This window comes from Lepus europaeus, chromosome 19, assembly GCF_033115175.1.
Source record: "Lepus europaeus isolate LE1 chromosome 19, mLepTim1.pri, whole genome shotgun sequence".
In the NCBI taxonomy this organism is placed as follows: Eukaryota; Metazoa; Chordata; class Mammalia; order Lagomorpha; family Leporidae; genus Lepus; species Lepus europaeus.
In genome coordinates, this window is record NC_084845.1 from 60,946,424 (window position 1) to 60,970,267 (window position 23,844).

At 44.8% G+C, this 23,844-nt stretch overlaps 1 protein-coding gene across 1 annotated transcript in view; it reads right to left on the bottom strand.

The window, feature by feature from the left end:
* CFDP1 (craniofacial development protein 1) overlaps window positions 1-23,844 on the bottom strand; it is a 143,130-nt gene that overhangs the window by 115,334 nt on the left and 3,952 nt on the right. The window contains exons 2-4 of the mRNA XM_062177891.1: window positions 16,340-16,457; window positions 14,645-14,864; window positions 14,239-14,366 (exon numbers count right to left, since the gene is read on the bottom strand). Coding sequence (XP_062033875.1) covers window positions 14,239-14,366; window positions 14,645-14,864; window positions 16,340-16,457 — 466 coding nt within the window. The remainder of the gene's footprint in view (window positions 1-14,238; window positions 14,367-14,644; window positions 14,865-16,339; window positions 16,458-23,844) is intronic.

Genomic DNA, 23,844 nt, shown 5'->3' on the forward strand with positions numbered 1-23,844 from the left:
AAAAATAAAATCTCTTTGTTAAAAAGGAAGATTTATTTATTTATTTGAAAGGCAGAGTTACAAAGAAAGAGAGACAGACAGAGACAGGGAGGTATATTCCACCTGCTGGTTTACTCGCTAAATGGTTCCAATGGCCGAGCCTGGGCCAGGCCCAAACCAGGAGCCTGGAATTCCATCTGGGTTTCCCATGAAGATTCAGGGGCCCAAGCACTTGGGCCATCTTTCACTGCTTTCCCAAGCATATTAGCAGGGATCTAGACCAGAAGTGGAGCAGCCAGGACTGGAACAGGCGCCCATATGGGATGCCAGAGTCACAGGTGGCAGCTGTACCGCAACAGCAGCCCCACCACTTAGAGTCTTATCCAATTTTAAATTTAGGAAAATTGTCCTCACAATAAAACTGAGTCCTAAAGAATCAAATAATGACATTCCTGGTACCTGAAATTTCAGGCAGAGAGATGAAGAAATGTGCAGTGCCTGTTCTGAGCTCGCCAGATCAACAAAAACATCTGAGGGCTTTGTTAAATTCCAATCGATCAAGAGGGGCCTAGATTACAGCAACTTTATTGTGAAAAAGACTGATCTAGAACAACAGGTAGATCTTAAAAGCTGTTTTTGAAGGAATATAAGTCGCTATGTTAACCCACCTTCTGGTCCTCTCTTTAGGAATAATTTTTTTCTTTATAAAAATTTTATTTATTTATTGAAGAGGTAGAGTTACAGTAAGTGAGAGAGACAGAGAGAGAGGTCTTCCATCCGCTGGTTCACTCCCCAAATGGCTACAATGGTCGGAGCTGCGCCGATGCAAAGCCAGAAGCCAGGTGCCCCTGTCTGGTCTCCCATGTGGGTGCAGGGGCCCAAGGACCTGGGCCATCTTCCACTGCTTTTCCAAGTCACATCAGAGAGCTGGATTGGAAGTGGAGCAGCCAGGACTAGAACTGGCACCCATATGGGATGCCGGCGCTGCAGGCAGAGGATTAACCCACAGCACCTCAGTGCTGGCCCCTTTTTTTCTTTTTTAAAAAAGGATTCATTTATTTATTTGAAAAGGCAGTATGACAGAGAAAGACAGGGAGAAACAGACTAAGAGTTTGTTATTCATTCACTCATTTCAAAGGCACAGTGACAGAGAGGGAAAGACGACAGAGACATACAATCTATCTGCTGGTTCATTCTCCAAATGGCTGTAACAGCCAGTGGTGGGCCAGTCCAAGGCCACGAACTCCATCCAATCTCCTCTCCCATGTGTATGACAAGAATCTAAGTACTTGGGTCATCATCTGCCACTTCCCAGGTGCATTAGCAGCTGGATAGGAAGTGGAGTAGGTAGGCAAAGCAGCACTCAGATATGGGCAGCCCAAGCAGCTTGCTGTACCACAGTGCCTACCCCTAAGAGTCTTGGAATTTCTGAATTAAAATTCTTCCATTAAGGATGGATACTGGCCTAGTAGTTGAAATGATCACATGTCACATTGGGATACCTGGGTTCAACATCCAGCTGGTGCTAATTCGGACCCTGGGAGGCAGCAATGATGGCTCAAATGATTGGGGCTCTACCACCCACGTGGGAAACCTAGGTTGAGTTCCCAGGTCCCACGTTTGGTCGCTATGGGCATTTAGAAAATAAACCAAAGTTCTTTTCCCACCTCCGACTTCTAAAAAAAAAAAATTCTTTACTTGAAAGACTGCCAACTTAATTTTGAAGGGTAACATGAAAAAAAAAAAAATACTGTTACTCTCTATTCAAGTTCTTATTACTCAAAAGATCAAATATAAACTACTGAGCCTATTACTGAACCTACTAACCTCACCTATGACAGGCTGAATCTGTGTATCCCTCTACTCTCCCAAACGAACCTCTCAATAGTAAGAGCTCAGAGTCAAAAACAAGACCCAAACTCTACTGCATAGTGGTAAATAAATTCAAAAAGACAAAACTACCCTAGAGTGACAAGGGTATATCAGAAAAGACAAACAAATTTTCTGAAAGTAGAAAGCAAACAGACAAACAGTAATTAGCTTTGGTTTTTGTTTTCTCTGATATTCTAAGCTTGTAGCCATGTGGAATGGCCAACAAGCCTGCCAACCTGTACTACAGTACCCTAAAAAGCTCATTAAATGGAACACTAGGAACCCTTGAAGGTAGAGGAGCGGGCTGGGGCTAAAATTAGTTGAAAGTCTGCATGAGGACAACTAGGCCCAGACCTCCTTCATCTCAGACCACAGCTGACTGTGCTCACCCCAACACAGCAGGACCCATCACTCTAGAGAAACGAAAACCACAGAAGTTCCAAAGGGCAGGACTACCATCTCATCCTGAGACGTGAGGAATTACACGAAAATCAATTTGTTCACTCCTCACTCTGTGCCATCACCTTGCCACAGCAACCTCAAAGGCTCTGTGTTCCAGCAGGCTGAGTTACAAGATGTAGTGCTAAGCAACCTGTATTGGACTTTGTACCAGTGAAGAAATAAGTAAAGTACTGCATTATGCTGAGGTCATGAATTCATTTGTTAACTCAGCCTTGCCCATCCTATTATAGCAATTCAACTAATAACAGTGTCACAGAAAGAGAAAATGGGGGAAGTTATCAACAGTAAAAAAAAATTTCTAGAAGCCAAGGATGTGATTCCATTAAAAAACGCACAGAGTATCTAACAGCAAATTTTAAAAAGATTTCCAACAAGGCCCACCACTGTGCATTTTTAGGATGTTGGTGATAGAAAAGATGAAGATCTAGTGGCCCAAGTTACAGGGAAAGCAAAGCAGCCTTGATAGAACACATGCTTGGTTTTGTGGCTTACTTCTTTTACTATGGGACTGACTATTAGCCACTATGATAATACAGTAAACACTTTCTGAAAAGCAGCATAATTTCAGTGCTATGTTCGCTGTTAGACATATTAAAAAACAAAAACATTATGGCCTCTGCCTTTAAGGAGTTCTCAGTACAGTAAGACAGCCAACATTAAAGCAAATCACGACAAAATATGAAATATGTGGGTACTTCATACAGGTAGAAAAATGGAATTGAAAGACAGTTCATTTTGCTGCATAAAATGTTTAAGCCCTGGTTTTTCATAGTATGTATTTTCCATGAATTTTTTTAAGAACCCGGTTTACTGAGTACCAGAGGGGAAGCATGGAGAAAGCCTAACTTCTAGGAATCTTTTTTTTTTTTAATGATTTATTTATTTGAAAGGCAGAGTTACAAAGGGAGAGAAGAGAGAAAAACAGAGATTTTCCATCTGCTGGTTCACTCCCCAAATGGTCTCAATGGCCAAGAACAAAACCAGGAGCCAGAGCTTCATCCAGGTTTCCCATGTGGGTGACAAGGACTTGGGCCATCCTCCGCTGCTTTCCCAGAACACTAGCAGGGAGCTGGGTCAGAAGTAAAGCAGCCTGGACTTGAACCAGGGCCCATACAGGATGCTGGCACTGCAGGCAGCAGCTTAACCCACTGCACCACAGCGCTGGTCCCAGGAATCTCTCTCCTATTTTTTTTTTTTTTTAAACAGAGTTAGATAGCGAGAGAGAGAGTGAGAGAGAGAGAGAGAAAGAAAGGTCTTCCTTCCATTGGTTTACCCCCGAAATGGCCGCTACGGCTGGAGCTACACCGATCCAAAGCCAGGAGCCAGGTGCTTCCTCCTGGTCTCCCATGCAGCTGCAGGGCCCAAGCACTTGGGCCATCCTCCACTGCCTTCCCAGACCATAGCAGAGAGCAGGACTGGAAGAGGAGCAACCAGGACAGAATTCAGTGCCCCAACCGGGAGTAGAACCCGGAGTGCTGGCCCCACAGGCGGAAGATTAGCCTAGTGAGCCGCAGCGCAGGCCAGGAATCTCTTAATTTCAGTCTAACTCAGACTTCTCTTACGGACTTTGGTAATTGATATAAAGTAGTATTAGCATATTACCCTTCATTGATAGTATGCCTAGAAGAACTTCCTTTAAACAAGCAGTAAGAGACTCAGCTATCGAAAAATCTTCGAGTAGAACAGCTGTATTACAGACCACCTCTAATACATGAGCAGGAACCCTGATGGGAAAAGACCTATTATTAGTAATAGTTAATACAAGTATTCTCAGTGGAAATTCTATTTTAACTTCATTTTCACTCACTCAGAACTTCATGAAAGTCTTTATTTGGACAGAAACTTTCTATGACTAGTCTCTTCCAAAAGGTGAATCATTTAGGAAAATCTGAGCTAAGTGGCTCAGCTGGTTATGTGATAGGAAGGATAAAAATTACTATTTGTCCCTCATTCCCCAAAGTTAATAAGATATACATTTTTTTCAAGTGTGCCTGGGGGGGTGGGGGTAGGGGACAAAATCTAGAATTGAACAAGTGAAATGTAGTTAGAAAAACAGAGACTAGCTTTGTACTAATACCACCTTACGCTATACTCCGATTCTTGCCAGTCATGACTAACGCCCACATTGCTTAAAGGTGAAGTAATGTGCTGAATTTGATACAAAGGCAAAACGATGACATCAAGAGTACGAAAAAATCCATATACTTAAATTTGTTATCTGGCTGCCAAGTGCAATTAAAATCTACCAAGGTCCCTCCAGAGGGTTCCTTATAACACCTAAATTGAAATGTAAATAATTTAGGTTACAGAAAAATTCTTGCCCCAAGCAAACTATTAACAGGGTTTTCTTTTCTTTTTTTTTTTTTTTTTTGACAGGCAGAGTGGACAGTGAGAGAGAGAGACAGAGAGAAAGGTCTTCCTTTTCCGTTGGTTCACCCTCCAATGGCCGCCGTGGCCGGCGCACTGCGGCCGGTGCACCGTGTTGACCCGAAGCCAGGAGCCAGGTGCTTCTCCTGGTCTCCCATGCGGGTGCAGGGCCCAAGGACTTGGGCCATCCTCCACTGCACTCCCTGGCCACAGCAGAGAGCTGGCCTGGAAGAGGAGCAACCGGGACAGAATCCGGTGCCCCGACCGGGACTAGAACCCGGTGTGCCGGCGCCACAAGGTGGATTAGCCTATTGAGCCACGGCGCCAGCCGGGGTTTTGTTTTCTTGAGGGGGGCCAGAGTTAGAGAGAACTTTTTCATGTCATGTTACACATTTCTGTAACATACAATCTTTTAAAGTAATGAACATGAATTACTTTTGAAATATAAAATATGTCCGTGAGGACATGTAATTTAAGGGGAAAACCGCTTCTACACCCTTTCTTCCTCTTTGCAGAGAAGTGGTGCTGCCCTCTTCTGTCAACTGATGGAAACAGCTGACTCCTTGAACACCCAATCCAGTATTTGAAATCACCGTTGATTTACTTTCAAAAGTGAATAAATTTGTGGCAGATAACTATAATAATATCCACAAACCATAAAATTTAAGTAGATAAGAAATTTAGTAATTTCTCATAGCACCAGTATTCACTGGCTTTTTGTACAGTATACATAGGCCATTGGTAAAGTTATAAATCAATCGTCCTTATATGCTCTATACGACACAGAGTAAATAACCCAAGCTAAGAAAGACTTAACTTGGGGGCCGGCGCTGTGGCATAGTGGGTAAACCCACTATCTGCAGTGCCAGCATCCCATATGGGCACCAGTTTAAGAACTGGCTGCTCCACTTCCGATCCAGCTCGCTGCTATGGCCTGGGAAAGCAATACAAGATAGCTCAAGTACTTGGGTCCCTGCACCTGTATCGGAGACCCGGAAGAAGCTCCTTGCTCCTGGCTTCGGATTGGCACAGCTCCAACCACTGCAGCCAACTGAGGAGTGAATCAGAAGATGGAAGACCTCTCTCTCTCTGCCTTTCCTTCTCTGTGTAATTTTGATTTCCAAATAAATAATAAAAATAAATCTTTAAAAAAAAACTTAACTTGTAAAAACTTTTAAACCTCTATTTCTAATGGTATACCAATACACTTCTGATACTATATTTAACAAGGCCACCAAAGCACAGAAGGTTTATATCAGCATTCTGCTACTCCCTATCAGAAAACTCAGTAGACTAATATGACGCCTAAGAGCAAAACACAGAGTAAATTACTAATTCAAATTATTAATAATTACTCAATGGATCTCCAAAGCAATTACCACGGGAAAGGATGCCCTGCAACAGAGAATTCTGTCACTGCCTGGAGTGGTCTAACCTGTCATCACCAACATACTGGCCAAACGAACAAGAAGCATCACCAACACAGCACTTTATTATAACATTTTTAGAAGATTTATTTATTTGAAAGGCAAAGATACAGAGAGATAGAGATAGCAAGAGAAATCTTCCATCTACTGGTTCACTCCACAAACGGCTACAACAGCCAGAGCTGGGCCAGGCTGGAGCCAAGAGCCAGGAGCTTCATTCAGGTCTCCAACATGGGTGTAGGAGACCATGCACTTGGGCCACTTTATGCTGCTTTCCTGGGCACATTAGCAGGGAGGTGGATCAGAATTGGAGCCCCTGGAACTCGAACTGGCACCCATATGGGATCTCGGCACTACAGATGGCAGCTTAACCTATTACCCAACAGCGTAGGCCCCAACACGGTACTTTCGTCCAATGTAATTAATCTGAAACTAATCATGAGGAAATAATGCACTACACAAACTGAGGGACATTCTGCAACACAAATGCCCAGGACACTTTTAAAAGATCAAATGTAGGAGCCAGTGCTGTGGCGTAGCGGGTAAAGCTGCCACTGGCAGTGTCAGCATCCCATTTGGGTGCTGTTTTGTGGCCCAGCTGCTCCACTTCCAATCCAGCTCTCCTGGCCTGGAAAAGGATACAAGATGGCCCAGATGCTTGGGCCCCGCACCTGCATGGGAGAACTGGAAGAAGCTCCTGGCTCTTGACTTTGGATCGGTGCAGCACCGGCCATTGCGGCCATATAGGGAGCGAACCAGCAGGTGGAAGACTTTTCTCGCTCTGCCTCTGCCTCTCTGTAACTCTTCCTTTCAAATAAATAAATAAATCTTTAAAAAAAAAAATTAAAAAAGGAAAAAATGTAATGGTTTAATCTTTGGTTGGCTCTTGGACTGCCCAAGAAATGTAGCTATAAAAACATTAATCAGAGTAACTGGGGAAACTTTTTAGCGGAATTTGATATAATGCTATTTAAAGTGTGGGTTTCAACACTACCTGCTATTAGGGGACAAAAGTAAACACAAAAAAACTTATGTTACTGGTCAAAGATAAGATGGGTTGGGCCAGCACTGTGGCGTAGCAGGTTAAAGCCCTGGCCTGAAGCACCGGCATCCCATATGGGAGCAGGTTCTAGTCCCAGCTGCTCCTCTTCCAATCCAGCTCTCTGGTCTGGGAAAGCAGTAGAGGATGGCCCAAGTCCTTGGGTCCCTGCACCCACGTGGGAGACTCAGAAGAAGCTCTTGGCTCCTGGCTTTGGATCAGCACAGCTCCAGCCATTGTGGCCATCTGAGGAGTGAACCATCAGATGGAAGACCTCTCTCTCTCTCTCTGTCTCTACCTCTCTCTGTAACTCTATCTTTCAAATAAATAAAATAAATCTTTAAAAAAAAAAGATAAGATGGGCATAGAAACTGTATTTAGAAATTTATGACAACTTGGCTAGTATCACAATATTCAACATATCATCAATACAGTCAACTGCTCTGAATGGAATACAGATCAGTTCAGTTATTGTCAAACTTGGAACATGAATCACAAATGATACAGACTATGTACTATTCAGTAGTAAGATTATGTTATATAATAGTATGGTTTTTGGAGTTTTTTGTCCACTAAAACCCAAAAATGTAATAAAATTGAGTATTTATCTTTAAATCACTGTGTTAGTAAAATATGATTTTTCTTTAATTTATTTATTTACTTAAAAGTCAGAGTCACATTGAGAGAGAAGGAGAGGCAGAGAGAGAGAAGTCTTTGATCCTCTGGTTCACTCCCTAATTGGGCACAATGGCCAGAACTGTGCCAATACGAAGCCAGGAGTCAAGAGATTCTTCTGGGTCTCCGACATGGGTGCAGGGATCCACACACTTGGGCCATCTTCTACTGCTTTTCCAGGCCATAGCAGAGAGCCAGATCAGAAGTGGAGCAGCTGGGGGCCGGCGCCGTGGCTCACTTGGCTAATCCTCTGCCTGTGGTGCTGGCGTCCCATATGGGTGCCGGGTTCTGTCCCGGTTGCTCCTCTTCCAGGCCAGCTCTCTGCTGTGGCCCAGGAGGGCAGTGGAGGATGGCCCAAGTGCTTGGGCCCCTGAACCCACATGGGAGAACAGGAAGAAGCACCTGGCTCCTAGTTTCGGATTGGCACAGCACCAAGTAGCAGCCATTTGGGGAGTAAACCAACGGAAGGAAGACCTTTCTCTCTCTCTCTCTCTTACTGTCTATAACTCTACCTGTCAAATAAATAAATAAATAAAAGACCCTGATGTCTGGGTCATTGTTTAAAAAAAAAAAAAAAAAGAAGTGGACCAGCCGAATCTCGAATCAGCGCCATATGGGATGCTGGCACTACAGGCGGCAGCTTTACCTGCTACATCACAAGGCCAGCCGAAATATGATTGTTTAAAAGATTGATTTATCTGAAAGGCAGAGTTACAAAAAGAGAGGAACAGAGAGACAGATCTCCCACTCACTCCCCAAATGCCAGCAGCCCAAGCACTTGGGCCATCCTCTGCTGCCTTCCTAGGAACATTAGCAAGGAGCTAGATTGCAAGTGGAACAGCAGGGACATGAACCAGCACCCATATAGGATGCCAGCATGGCAAACAACGTCTTAACCCCCTGCTCTACCACAACACTGGGCCCAATCAAGTATGAATTTTTTAAAAATTTATCTGGAAGGCAGAGTTACAGAGATGGAGACACACACACACACACACACACGAGAGAGAGAGAGAGAGAGAGAGAGAGAGAGAAGAGAGAGAGAGATATGTTCCAACCACTGGTTCACTCCTCAAACGGTCACAACAGAAAGGCAAAAGCTAGAAGCCCGGAACTTCTGGGTTTCCCATGTGGGTACAGGGACCCAAGCACTTGGATCATCTTCTGTTGTTTCCCCAGGAAAATTAGCAAGGAGATGGATTCTGAGTGGAGCACCCATGTCTTGAACTGGCACCCATATGGCATGCTGGCATCGCAGGCCACAATGCTGGCCCCTCAAGTATGGGTTTTTATAGTTCAAAATTAGTAATCAAGAAAATAAAGTTGGGGCCAGTGCTGTGGCGCAGTGGGTTAAAACCCTGGCCTAAAGCACCGGCATCCCACATGGGTGCTGGTTCTAGTCCCGGCTGCTCCTCTTCCCATCCAGCTCTCTGCTATGGCCTGGGAAAGCAGTGGAAGATGGTCCAAGTCCTTAGGGCCCTTGCCCCACGCGGGAGACCAGGAGGAAGCTCCTCCTCCTTGTTTGAGGCCATCTGGGGAGTGAACCAGCAGATGGAAGCCCTCTCTCTGTCTCTACCTCTCTTGTAGTCTGTCTTTCAAATAAATAAAATAAATCTTTATAAAAAGAAAAGAAAGTTATGTGTCCTTTTTATTCCTAATTTACTGCTGGTAGTAAAAAGCCTCACTGGATGTTTCTGTAAAGAAAACGCACACCTTTTCTGAAGGCAGCAGGAGCAGTAACAGACAGGATAACAAAAGTGATTCCAAAACCCTGAAGACCAACTAATATACCAGTTTTACTCTATGACCCTTTATATTTTCAGGTTTTTTGTTTGTTTGTTTAAGATTTACTTATTGGCTGGCGCTGCAGCTCACTAGGCTAATCCTCCGCCTTGCGGCGCCGGCACACCAGGTTCTAGTCCCGGTCGGGGCGCTGGGTTCTATCCCGGTTGCCCCTCTTTCAGTCCAGCTCTCTGCTGTGGCCCGGGAAGGCAGTGGAGGATGGCCCAAGTGCTTGGGCCCTGCACCCGCATGGGAGACCAGAAGCACCTGGCTCCTGGCTTCGGATCAGCGAGATGCACCGGCCGCAGCGGCCATTGGGGGTGAACCAACGGAAAAAGGAAGACCTTTCTCTCTGTCTCTCTCTCTCTCACTGTCCACTCTGCCTGTCAAAAAAAAAAAAAAAACTTATTTACTTGTAAGGCAGAGTTACAGAGAGGCAGAGAGAGAGAGAATCTTCTACCAGATGGTTCATTCCCCAAAGGGCTGCAAAGCCAGGAGCAGGGACAGTTCGAAGCAGGAGCTTTTTCTGTGTCTTCCACCCGGATGCACTTCCTCCGCTGCTTTCTCAGGCATGTTAGCAGCGAGCTGGATGGGAAGTGGAACATCCAGGACTCACGCTGGTGCCCATATGGGATGCCAGCACCACAAGAGGCAGCTTTACCTGCTATACCACATTGCCAGTCCCCAGTTTGGTTTTTGATCATGCACGAGTTCTTTGCAGATGTTTTAGCTAATGAAGCAATGAATCCATCAAAAGTTCAGCAACATTTACACACAAAAAACAAGTAAGCTCAAAACCAAAGAATTCTTTAAAAGAATAAAAACCAATGTTTGAAGTATGAAAAATAGTTTCTACAAACTAACATTTCCTAAGTGTTTTAAAGTGTATTTTCTATCAACAGAATACCCATGCACAGGAAAATCATGCATTAAGATCTTCCTTTCTCCTACTAAAATATAAATTTAATCATTACTTGAGGGGATGAATTATTGGAACTGGCTAATCACTGAAGTATTACAGATAAACTCTGAAAATACAGAATGACTAGCTTCACAATGGATAAAAGTAAAAATGCAAATCAGAAATCTAGCGAAGTTGCCTTAGAATTCTTATTTTTGTTGCTATGAAAAATCTTTCTATGAGATGGGCTTCTTTATATGCACTATTAAAAAAAAAAAAAAAAGGAAACAAACACAGGAACTGGCGTTGTGGTGATGCCAGCAACTCACATGGGCGCTGGTTTGTGTCCTGGCCACAACATTTCTGGTCCAGCTCACTGTTAATGGCCTGGGAAAAGCAGCGTAAGATGGTTCAAGTGTTTGGGTCCCTGCCACGTAAATGGGAGACATGGATGAAGCTCCTGGCTTCAACTGGGCCCAGCCAAGGCCATCGCAGCATCTGGGGAGTGAATCAGTGGATGGAAGATTTCTGTCTCTGTCTTTAACTCTTTAAAAATAAATCTTAAAGGGGGGGAGGGGGAAGGACGGCACTGTGGTGTAGCAGGTAAAGCTGCCACCTGCAGTGCCAGCATGCCACATGGGCGCTGATTCAAGTCCCGGCTACTCCACTTCCAATCTCACTCTCTGCTATGGCCAACTGGGGAGTGAACCCAGGGATGGAAGACCTCTCTCTCTCTCTCTCTCTCTCTCTCTCTCTCTCTGCCTCTCCTTCTCTCTCTCAGTAACTCTTTCAAATAAATAAATCTTTAAAAAGAAAACAGTAATAATTTATGTATACATTATCCTCAGTAGTGCTCTAGTCAATCTAAGTCAGATTAAATTAACAAAAAAGAAATAAGCTGTTATCACAAAAACACATAAATATTTATGTAGTTTATTCAAAGTGTATACTCGATTGTTTAAAACTGAGAAATAGCATTTTACTCTTAGCTATTTGTTTCAAAAACAGAATAAAAAGAAATAACAGTGATTCCTGTATAAATCATCTATACTTGGGGCTGGCGCTATGGCGCAGCGGGTTAACACCCTGGCCTGAAGTGCCGACATCCCATATGGACGCCGATTCGAGACCCGGCTGCTCCTCTTCTGATTCAGCTCTCTATTATGGCCTGGGAAAGTAGCAGAAGATAGCCCAAGCCCTTAGGGCCCTGCGCCCACGTGGGAGACCTGGGGGAAGCTCCTGGCTTCGGATCGACGCAGCTCCAGCTGCTGTGGCCAATTGGGGAGTGAACCAGTGGATAGAAGACCTCTCTCTCTCTCTCTCTCTCAAATAAATAAATAAATCTTTAATAATAAATAAATAAATCACCTATACTCACACTTTTAATCAACAGTCTGTAATTTGGTTCAACTATACTGGAATGTAATTTTTTTTTTTGGACAGGCAGAGTGGACAGTGAGAGAGAGAGAGACAGAGAGAAAGGTCTTCCTTTTGCCGTTGGTTTACCCTCCAATGGCGCTGCGGCCAGTGCACCACACTGATCTGAAGGCAGGAGCCAGGTGCTTCTCCTGGTCTCCCATGGGGTGCAGGGCCCAAGCACTTGGGCCATCCTCCACTGCCTTCCCGGGCCACAGTAGAGAGCTGGCCTGGAAGAGGGGCAACCAGGACAGAATCCAGCACCCCGACCAGGACTAGAACCCGGTGTGCCGGTGCCGCAAGGCGGAGGATTAGCCTATTGAGCCACGGCGCCGGCCTGGAATGTAATTTTATGCCTGTTGAATATTATTAAAAATTTGGGCTTGCATTTTATATGTTTTCTTTTTCTTTTTGAAGATTTATTTGAAAGGCACAGATAGAGAGAGGGCAAGACTAAGACAGCGAGAGATCTCCCATCCACTGGTTCATTTCCAAGTGGACTTAACAGCGTGATTGGGCTAGGTAGAAGCCAGGAACCAGAAATTCCATGCAGTTAAAGTACTTGAAGTATCTCTTGGTGCTTTCTCAGGCATATTAGCAGGGAGCTGTACTGGAAGTGGAGCAGCTGGGACTCAAATTTGTATGTGATGCCGGTGCTGCACCAGAACACCAGCCCCCATTTATTTTCCAGTGATTCCTTTTTATTTTACAAAAGTCCTTGTCTGCAATGACAGGTATTAAATCACAGACAGCAGTCTGGTCTAACATTAAATATACTGGTGTAATAGTTATATCCTTTTTTTCAGATACATGTGCCAAAGCATTTAACAATTTAGTGTGACAATGATGTCTTTAAGTAAGTAATTCTTAAATGGCTCAGCCAAAACAAAACAAAACATAGATACACATCGTGAAAGGGGCAAATGTTAAGTAGAGTTTCTAATCTGAATTACAAATGGGTATCTGTTGTAATACTATTCTTACCAGGCCAGCGTTGTGGTCTAACATGTTAAGTCTGCCTGCGATGCGAACTTCCCATACGGGAGCTGACTGGAGTCCTAGCTGCTCCACTGCTAACCCAGCTCCCTGCTAATGATCTGAGAAAGCACTGAAGGATAACCCACATCCTTGAGCATCTGCACCCATGCGGCAGACCTGGATGAAGCTCCTGGTTCCTGCTTTGGCCTGGCCCTGCCCTGCCTGCTGAGGCCATTTGGGGAGTCAACCAGCAGACAGAAGATTCTCTAGCTCCCAACCTCTCTCTGTAACTCTGCCTTTCAAATAAAAAACTTTCTAAAAATTCTTAAAAATACTGTTCTTGAAACAGTATGTCGGCGCCGGCTGACAGATCTCATTTCTTTTTTTTTTTTTTTTTTTTTTTGACAGGCAGAGTGGATAGTGAGAGAGAGAAACAGAGAGAAAGGTCTTCCTTTTCGCCAGTGGTTCACCCTCCAATGGCCGCTGCGGCCAGCGCATTGTGCTGATCCAAAGCCAGGAGCCAGGTGCTTCTCCTGGTCTCCCATGCGGGTGCAGGGCCCAAGGACTTGGGCCATCCTCCACTGCCTTCCCGGGCCATAGCAGAGAGCTGGCCTGGAAGAGGGGCAACCGGGATAGAATCCGGCGCCCCAACCGGGACTAGAACCCGGTGTGCCGGCGCCGCAAGGCGGAGGATTAGCCTGTTAAGCCACGGCGCCGGCCAGATCTCATTTCTAAACGCACCACTTTTGGGGCAGGCCTTGTGGCGCATCAGGTTAAACCAACACATGTGAGGTTAGCAACCTATATGGGAGCACCCGTTCAAGTACCAGCTGCTCCACTTCCTTGTCTTCTTTTTTTATTTAAAGATTTATTTATTAATTTGAAAGGCAGAGTTACAAAGAGGCAGAGAGAGAAAAAGAGAGAAATCTATTTTCCATCTGCTGGTTTACTCTCCAAATGGCTGCAATGGCCAGAGGTGGACTGATCCGAAGCCAGGGGCCAGGAGCTTCTTCGGGTCTCCCAGGAGGGTGTAGAGGCCCAAGGACTTGGACCATTTTCTACTGCATTCCCAGGCTGCTCCACTTCTGATCCAGCTCCCTGCTAATGCACCTGGGAAAGCAGTAGAAGATGGCCCAAGCACTTGGTCCCCTGTCATCCACCTGGGAGACCCAAATGGGCTCTGGGCTCCTGGTTTCGGCTGGGCTAGCTCTGGTTACTATGGCCATTTGGGAAAGAACCAGACGACAGAAGATCTCTCTTTGTCTCTCCCTCATTCTACCTGTCAAATAATAAAATAAATCTAAAAGCAGCAGTTTCAAAGTTTGTGGAAGTCTTCTTACCTCACTTCTTCACCAGCAAAATCAAACACCTTGGTGATTTTAACCTTTTCCGTTTCTTTAGGTTTCTCAAGCTCTTCTGCTTTCACCAACAATTTACTGGAACTCATCTCTTCAGTCTCCTCTCCTTTCTATAAGAAAAGCAAGAAATGCCATCAGTTTCATCAAATGACAAAATGCAAATGAACCATATAAGTATGTTGCTCAAGGCTGTTCTTAAATGTTTCACCTTTAACCAGTTGAAGACTTACTGGAAATGTATTTCAACAGAAAGGTGTAGCTTCCTAGACCTAGAGAATTATTTGGCATCTAGTCTGCTTTCTGCAATAAGCTTCAGATCTCAGTTTGTATAACTAAACAACGTAGGGTGTTTCTAGAAGGGCATGCATCCCATTAACCTCTCACCTACCTGCACTTGCGAACTTGGGGGGGCTTTTGGTTTGGGCCCCACGTCACTGAGGAAGCTGGCCCAGAGTTCATCCTCCTTCTTTTTCCTCGCAGCCTCTGACCCAGTGCCTTTCTCCTGCTTGGCTGCTTCATCCTCCTCCTCACTGCTACTTCCTCCAGATTCTGCCTTGGCATCCTCCTCTTCCTCTTCTTCTAACAAGAGACCACCTTGCTTTCTCTTCCTAATAACCATCAGTTACAAAGATAAGGAAAGACAAGACAAGGCAAAACGATTTCAGTTACCCTTTCCTTAATTCCACATACAATGTTGCAAATCTGAACAAATTTTGAAGTCTGGGACTACTGTAAACACAGTGCCACCAGGAGCAGGGGAGGGAAACTGAGATTTTTATAAAATAAAAAAACTGAGAACTGGGCTCTTACTGTGAACATTTTCTCCAATCACTTAGAATCCAAATAGTGCTCTAATCCCAAGTTGGACCAGTTATTTTCACAAAGACAACATTCAAAATCACTTGGCAGAATGAATCTGTCTAGACAGAGTGTTCTAAGGACATAATTTTTTCCTTTTTAACGCTACTCCATTTGGAGAACAAATTCTATCAAGAAGAGCCTCAAATTTATTCATTCTATTTCTTCCAAGAATTTTTGGGGTGGGAGAAGCTCAATATTTCTTCCAACTTTCTAAAGAAATGAAAGCTGGAATACAAAAAAAAAACAAAAACAAAAACAAAAAAAAAACACAAAAACTTAAATGAATCAGACCCAAGACTTACAAAAGTGAATTGCTTTTCAAACTGTTTTGATTTTAGGTGTATCATTTAATACCTAAATGCTTTTTTTCCTTTTCATGAACAATAATTTGCTTTTTGCTTCAATGCCTAGGAAGACAGAAACACTGAAGTGAAGTACAAGATTTTTATGGAAAATGCCCTAACCTGAGTTACACAACCTGTCAGAATTCTCTTCACTTTTGGTGGGACATAATTCAGTACCATGTCTGTGGAAGGTAATTTGTTAAAATTTACTAGAAAACAAAAAACAAAAATTAACTGTATGTAACTTTAGAATTAACAATTCTAAATCTACAAATATGACCTGAAGACCTATTTGTACATGCACACAAAGACACATAGGAAGAATCCTCACCACAGTGTTGTCTGTGGTGGTCAAGACTAGGTGCAACCTAAATGTTATGCAGCGCTTCAAAAGAATGAGGTATATAAAAATGGACTGCCATGGTACCATCTTCAAGATGTGAAATAAGAAAGAAATGAAACGCACAGTATGCTACCATTTGTAGTTTTACCAAAAAGAGGGTAAGATATATGTACGAGAAACCTTCCAACAATTCATGGAAAATTCTTATAATTCCACTTTTCCATAAACTTTGCGGAGTCGCCGTCCACACGTGCTTGCACAGGCCCAGTGTCTCTAGTGGCAGTTCTTCAGAGGCAAAGCAACAAGGGCTAGGAACACAGTACACATTTTTGTAGGAACTGTGCTTTTGTTTCAGTCACATGTACCTATTACCTATTAAATGTTTTTAGTACTAAAATATCAGCAAATGTTTCCCTCAGAGAGGAAGGAGTTAGAAACACTGGCAGTGAGAAATCTATCATCAGACCAATCTCAGCAATGAAGATGGTTGACAATAGCCCCTAGCTTCTAAGAAGGGCCTTGAGGGCAGCATCACCTGGCTGGAATGCTCTGAGCTTTTCTCTTTTTCCCTTTGGTTTTCTGTGTCTGCTCTTCACCATCCACTTCATCTTCCTTCACTAATTCATTTACATCATCTTCACTATACTCTCCACCTGAAATCACATAACAGGGTGGTAAGACAAATAGGAATAAAGGGTTCCACATCAAGATGAGACATTTTCATTAAGAAAAAAAGTCTAGAACTTTGCTCCTCACTCTTGGTCTAACACACACATCATTTCCTTAGGGAAGACCTGGCTAAGGTCTCCTATGCTAGGCCACCAGCACAGCACATTTCCCTTCCTGAACTCAGCCCCTGGGTTTTCCCGTCTGCAGTCTCTGCTGTGCTCTCCCCTCCGTGAGGACACGGGCCCTGACCTTCCTGTAGAAGGACTGGCTAATAAACGAGTGAATGAACGAATGGCAATTCCAGTTCTACCAACGCACAACTCAAAGACGACACTGACACTCCCACCTCATCCTGGGCATCTTTCAAAAAGTAATCAAAAGATAGCTTGTTTCATCACTAAATATGGTTTGGAAATAAATCTGAAGTCTTTCAGTTAAACATGGCAGAAAGAACAAAAACATCTACGTCCACGTTCAGACACTGACATTCAGGGACCCCAAGGAAGCAGGGTTGCCTGCATAAACCAACCCTGCACACAGAAGATTCAACTGGCTTCCCTAGTATTTCAATATGAACGTCCATTGAGTACTGGAAATATGTGTACGGAAAAGCACACAAATCTAACATACATCTCAATGAAAGGAAACAGTGAACCAGGATCTAGCGCAAGGAACAGATCACAACCAGCATCCCAGGAAGCCTTTTGGGCCCCTGTCCAGTCACTAGTCATTGGTCCCACCCAAAGGTAACCACTGTCCTGACTTCCAACCCCCCAGATTTAGCTGTGCCCGGTTATGAATTTTAAACAAAAGTCTATAGCACACACTCTTCTGTGTCTGGCTTCTTTCACTCAACAGTATGTTTCTGAGAGTCATCCACATTGTTGTATGTAGCAATAGTTTATTCACTCTCATCTCTAAATAATATTTTGTTATAAGACTATACCACAATTTACATTTATTCACCCATTCTACTGTTACTGTTTCCAGTTTGTGTCTATTACAAATGGTGCTACTGGGAGGGCATCTGTTATAGTGGTTAATTCACCACGTGGGATGCCTGCATCTCCTATCAAGTCCAGAGCCCAATACAAATCCAGGCTTTTTTGCTTCTGATCCAGGTTCCTGCTAATGTGTACTCAAGGAGGCATTAGATGATCACTCAAATACTTGGGTCCCTGCCACCCATGAGGGAGTCCTATATGAAATTCTTGGCTCCTGGCTTCGGCCTGGCCCAGCCCTGGCTTTGTGGCTTCTGGATAGTGAACCAGCAGATACTATCTCTATCTCTCTTTTAAATAAAATGAAAATAAATTTTAAAACAACTTTCTCTTTTAAGATTTATTTATTTGAGGGTAGCATTACAGAGAGACAGAGAGAGGGAGAAAAAGTCTTCCATAAGCTGGTTCACTCCCCAAATGGCCACAACAGCCAGGGCTGGGCCAGGCCAAAGCCAGGAGCCAGGAGCTTCAACTGGATCTCCCATGTGGGTACAGGAGCCCAAGCACTTGGGCCATCCTCTGCTGCTTTCCAGGCACATTAGCAGGGAGCTGGATAGGAAGTGGAGCAGCTGGGACAAGAACCGGAGCCCATATGGGATACCAGTGTCAAAGGCAGTGGCTTGGGGGCTGGCATTATGGCATACATAGTAGGTTAATCATCCACCTGTGGTGCCGATATCCCATACGGGCACTGGTTCAAGTCCTGGCTGCTCCATTTTTAGTTCCTTGCTGATGGCCTCGGAAAGCAGTAGAAGATGGTCCAAGTGCTTGGGCCCCTGCACCTGCATGGAAGACTTGGAAGATGTTCCTGGCTTCAGATCTACACAGCTCCAGGTGTTGTGGTCATTGGGAAGTGAATCAGTGCATGGGAGACTTCTCTGTCTCTCCCTTTCTCTGTCTGTAACTATGCCTCTCAAATAACTCAAATAAATCTTTAAAAAAAAAAAAAAAAAAAGGCAGAGCCTTCTCCCGCTATGCCACAGCACTGGCCCCTCTCCCACTTTCTAATGATTAATTTATTTGAAAAGAAGAGTTAGAAAGAAAGAGACAGACAGACCCATCTTCCATCCCCTGATTTATTACCATGTGGCCACAACAGCCAAGCCACAGCCAGGACCTTGGAATTCCTTCCAGGTCTCCGATACAGGTGGCAGGAACCCAAGCATTTGGGCCTTCTTCTGCTGCTTTCCCAGGTACAGCAGCAGGGAGCTGGATTGAAGCAGAGCAGCCAGTACTCCAGCTGCTGCTCCTATGGGATGCTGGCATTACAGGAGGCAACTTAATCCCCTGTGCAACAACACTAGCACCACTCTTCTACATAAATATTTCACATTTGTACAAATATGAGAAAAGCTAGGTACAAAATACTATAAAAGTCACTGCTGTGGCCGGCGCCGTGGCTTAACAGGCTAATCCTCCGCCTTGCGGCGCCGGCACACCGGGTTCTAGTCCCGGTTGGGGCGCCGGATTCTATCCCGGTTGCCCCTCTTCCAGGCCAGCTCTCTGCTATGGCCCGGGAAGGCAGTGGAGGATGGCCCAAGTCCTTGGGCCCTGCACCTGCATGGGAGACCAGGAGAAGCACCTGGCTCCTGGCTTCGGATCAGTGTAATGCGCCAGCCGCAGCGGCCATTGGAGGGTGAACCACCGGCAAAAAGGAAGACCTTTCTCTCTGTTTCTCTCTCTCACTATCCACTCTTTCTGTCAAAAAAAAAAAAAAAAAAAAAAAAAAAAAAAAAAAAGTCACTGCTGTGCATAGACAGCAACTACCATACTCACTTATCTGTAATTTTGATAGATACAGCTAAATTCTGGCAATTTTTCTTTTTCTTTTTTTTTTTTTTTTTTTTTTGACAGGCAGAGTGGACAGTGAGAGAGAGACAGAGAGAAAGGTCTTCCTTTTTGCCGTTGGTTCACCCTCCAATGGCCACCGCGCCGTTCCGATGGCAGGAGCCAGGTGCTTCTCCTGGTCTCCCATGGGGTGCAGGGCCCAAGCACTTGGGCCATCCTCCACTGCACTCCCTGGCCACAGCAGAGAGCTGGCCTGGAAGAGGGGCAACTGGGACAGGATCGGTGCCCTGACCGGGACTAGAACCCGGTGTGCCGGCGCCGCAAGGTGGAGGATTAGCCTAGTGAGCCACGGCGCCAATTCTGGCAATTTTTAAAAAAGATTTGTTTATTTATGTGAAAGGTAAAGTTACAGAGAGAGAGAGAGAGAGAAAGATCCATCTGCTGATTCACTCCCCAAATGGCCACAGCAGCCAGAGCTGGGCCAGGCAGAAGCTAGGAGCTTCCTCTGGGTCTCCCACATTGGTGCAGGGACCCAGGGACTTGGGCCATCTTCTGCTGCTTTCCCAGCCACATTAGCAGAGAGCTAGATGGGAAGTGGAGCAGCTAGGACCTAAACTGGTGCCCATATGGGATGCTGGCACTGCACACCGTGGCTCAACCTGCTGCGCTACAGCAATGGCCTCTAGCAAAATGTTATGAAAGAGAATTTAGTCATATATATTTTTAAAGATTTATTTATTTATTTGAAAGTCAGTTTTACACACACAGGGGGACAGATCTTGGATCTGTTGTTTCACTCCCTAGATGACTGCAATGGCCAGCATGGGGCCTTGGCAGAAGACAGTAGCTTCTTCCAGGTCTCCCATATAGGCAGCAGGGGCAAATATTTGGGCCATCTTCTGCTGCCTTTCCCAGGCCATTAGCAGGGAACTGGATTGGAAGTGGGGCAGCAGGAACGTGAACTGGCACCCATATGGGATGCTGGCATCACAGGTGGCAGCTTTGCCTGCTATGCCACAACTCTAGCCCCAAGCCATATCTAATGAAATTACCAATGTATTTACCCTTCAGTCCAGGAATCTTACTTCTAGATTTCCATCTGAGAACATCTAACAAGTTATTATTCACTCCAGAGCTGTTTGGAAAAATAAAAGACTGAAAATAGTCCAAAGAATGCAGTTTAAGTGACTGGCATTTTATTGGATATCTAAATAATGGAATATTACACAGACAATAGAAAGCAACATGTAGAATTTTTAAGTATTTACCTGCAAGGTACACTATTAGATTAGAGAAGGGAAAAACAATGGGATATGGAATATACAGAATTGTGATGAAGCAAAAGGAAAACCTAAGCATTGTTAAAATGTATTTGTTTATATGTACAGAGAGCAACACTAGAAGGATAATGACACTAATGAAAGGAGCTCCCTATAAGATCTGAGCACCACAGAGTGGGCAGGAGAGAGTTTTCTAGATTGGTATTTCTATAAAACTTCAAAACTCTGTTAACTCAAGAAATCTGAGCAAGTGAAACCAAAATAATAACATAAGCACATAAAGGAATGACTTATTCCATGGATTCTGAAAACAGAGCATACATCTTTAAAGATGCAAGCTAAAAATGAAAATGCTTCTATTTGTTGTAGTAACATCAAACTGGCATTTGGGGGTGCAGATTTAGCCCATCAGTTAAGATGCTCACGTCTGACACTGCAGTGCCTGGGTTCAACTCCCAGCTCTGGCTCCTGACTCCAGCTCCCTTATGTAGACCCTAGGAGGCAGCAGTGAAGGCAAGAGAATGGGTTCCTGCTACCCACATGAGAGACATGGATTGAGTTCCAGGTTCTTGGCTTCAGCTCCTTCTACACTGTGTTCATTTGGGGGAGTGTACCAATAAATAGCTCTCTGCCTTTCAAATACGTTTTTTTAAAAAATTGGTATTTTGCAACCATTTCCTATAGTTATAGATTAAAGCACTAAGTTAATCACATTAGGAAGGAAGATCTTCAAAGCAAGAGAAATGACAAACAATTATAGAATCAAAGGAGGGGCCGGCACTGTGGCATAGTGGGTAAAGCCACCACCTGCAGTGCCAGCATCCCATATGGGTTCAAGTTCAAGACCTGGCTGCTCCACCTCCAATCCAGCTCTCTGCTATGGCCTGGGAAAGCAGAAGAAGCTTCTGGATCCTGGCTTCGGATCAACACAACTCCAGCCATTGTGGCCAACTAGGGAGTGAACCAGAGGATGGAAGACCTCTCTTTCTCTCTCTCCTTCTCCCTCTGTATAATTCTTTAAAATAAACAAACACATCTTTAAAAAAAAAAAATCAAAGGAATTAAGTGAAAACAGAAATGCTAATATTGAACTTAAAATATCAGTATAAACTATAACCCTTTTGTTATTTTCTAGTTTTTCTGCAGAACAGAAAATATGTCACTGTAGTACAAGCAACGAGTCCAAAGGCATTGTGGCCCAGCAGGTTGAGCAGCAGCTTTGGATGCCAGCATTCTTTACCAGAGTGTTGGTTTAAGCCCAGGCTCCTCCACTTCTCATCCAGCTCCCTGGTAATGTACCTGGGAAGGCAGTGGATGATGGCCCAACAGCTTGGGTTCGTGCCATCAATGTGGGAGTGCAGAGGAGCACACCTAAGAACTTTGCCTAACCCAAGATCACAAAAACATTCTATCCTGCATCTATCTGGTGCCTCCATAGACTGCCACTTCTACTTCTGATTCAGCTTCCTGCCAATGCACCTGGGAGGCAGTGGATAAGGGTCCAAGTACTTGGATTACTGTCACCCATGTGGTAGAACTAGATGGAGTTGTTAGCTTCAACCTGGCAGAGCCCTGGCTGTTGCAGACATTTGGAGAGTGAACCAGCAAACTGAAGATCTCTCTCCCTATTTGTCACTCTGCCTTACAAAAAAACAAAACTCCTATTTTTAAAGATTTATTTATTTGAAAGACAGAGTTACAGGGGGTCGGGTAAGGTGGAGGAGGGGCAGACGCAGAGAGAGAAATCATCCATCTACTGGTTCACTCCCCAAATGGCTACAACAGTCAGGGCTGGGCCAGGCTGCAGTAAGGAGCCAGGAGCTTCATCCAGGTCTCCCATGTGGGTACAAGGGCCCAAGAGCTTAGGGTTATCTTCTGTCACTTTCCTAGGCGCATTAGCAGGGAGATGGATTAGAAGTGGAGTAGCCAGGACTGGAACCAGCATCCATAAGATTCCAGCACTGCAGGTGGCAGCTAAACTCACTATTCCACAACGCTGGCCCTAAAATATATTTTTTAAAAATTCATGGTCGGCGCCGCGGGTCACTAGGCTAATCCTCCACCTTGCGGCACTGGCACACCGGGTTCTGGTCCCGGTTGGGGCGCCGGATTCTATCCTGGTGGCCCCTCTTCCAGGCCAGCTCTCTGCTGTGGCCAGGGAGTGCAGTGGAGGATGGCCCAAGTCCTTGGGCCCTGCACCCCATGGGAGACCAGGAGAAGCACCTGGCTCCTGCCATTGGATCAGCGCGGTGCACCAGCTGCAGCGCGCCTACCGCGGCGGCCATTGGAGGGTGAACCAACGGCAAAAGGAAGACCTTTCTCTCTGTCTCTCTCTCACTGTCCACTCTGCCTGTCAAAAAAAAAAAAAAAAATTCAAGCTGTATTCTGTCATATTATTTACCACAAAAAGGCTTGCCAAAAAAAGCCCAGCTAATTTCAAGTATAAGTCAAGGAATTCCCAAAGTGAAATCGGGTATTTTGCTATGCCACAAAGCCAGAAAGTTATTTAATAGGTCACATTTAGAAGATGGAAGGTCTAGCCTGAAGTAGCTCCTAATAATCAAAGGCGTAATAAATGACTTGGGCACTAAAATAAATTTAACCAATAAAAATCTGTGAGCCCTTTATGATAAATTATTTTAAAAGAAAAAAAAAAGTTCCATTTTAGGCTATTAAAACTACTTTCTTGCCGGCGCCATGGCTCAATAGGCTAATCCTCCGCCTGCGGCACTGGCACCCCGGGTTCTAGTCCCGTTTGGGGCGCTGGTTCTGTCCCGGTTGCCCCTCTTCCAGGCCAGCTCTCTGCTGTGGCCCAGGAAGGCAGCGGAGGATGGCCCAAGTGCTTGGGCCCTGCACCCCATGGGAGACCAGGAAGAAGCACCTGGCTCCTGGCTTCGGATTGGCGCAGCGCGCCAGCTGTAGCAGCCATCTGGGGAGTGAATCAACGGAAGGAAGACCTTTCTTTCTGTCTCCCTCTCTCACTGCCTGCCTGTCAAAAAAAAAAAAAAATTAAAAATTAAAAAAAACTACTCTCTGGACCAGTGTTGTGGCATGGTGGGTAAAGCTGCCACCTGAGACACTGGCATCCCATAAAGGCACTAGTTAGTGTCCTGGCTGCTCCACTTCCGATCCAGTTCCCTGCTAATGGCCTGAGAAAAGCCGCAGAGGATGGTCCAAGTGTTTGGGCCCCTGCCACCCACATGGGTGACCCAGATGAAACTATAGCTTCAGCCTGGCCTAGTGCTGGCCACTGCGGCCATCTGGGGAATGAACTAGGAGATCTGTACATTCTTTTAAAGTAA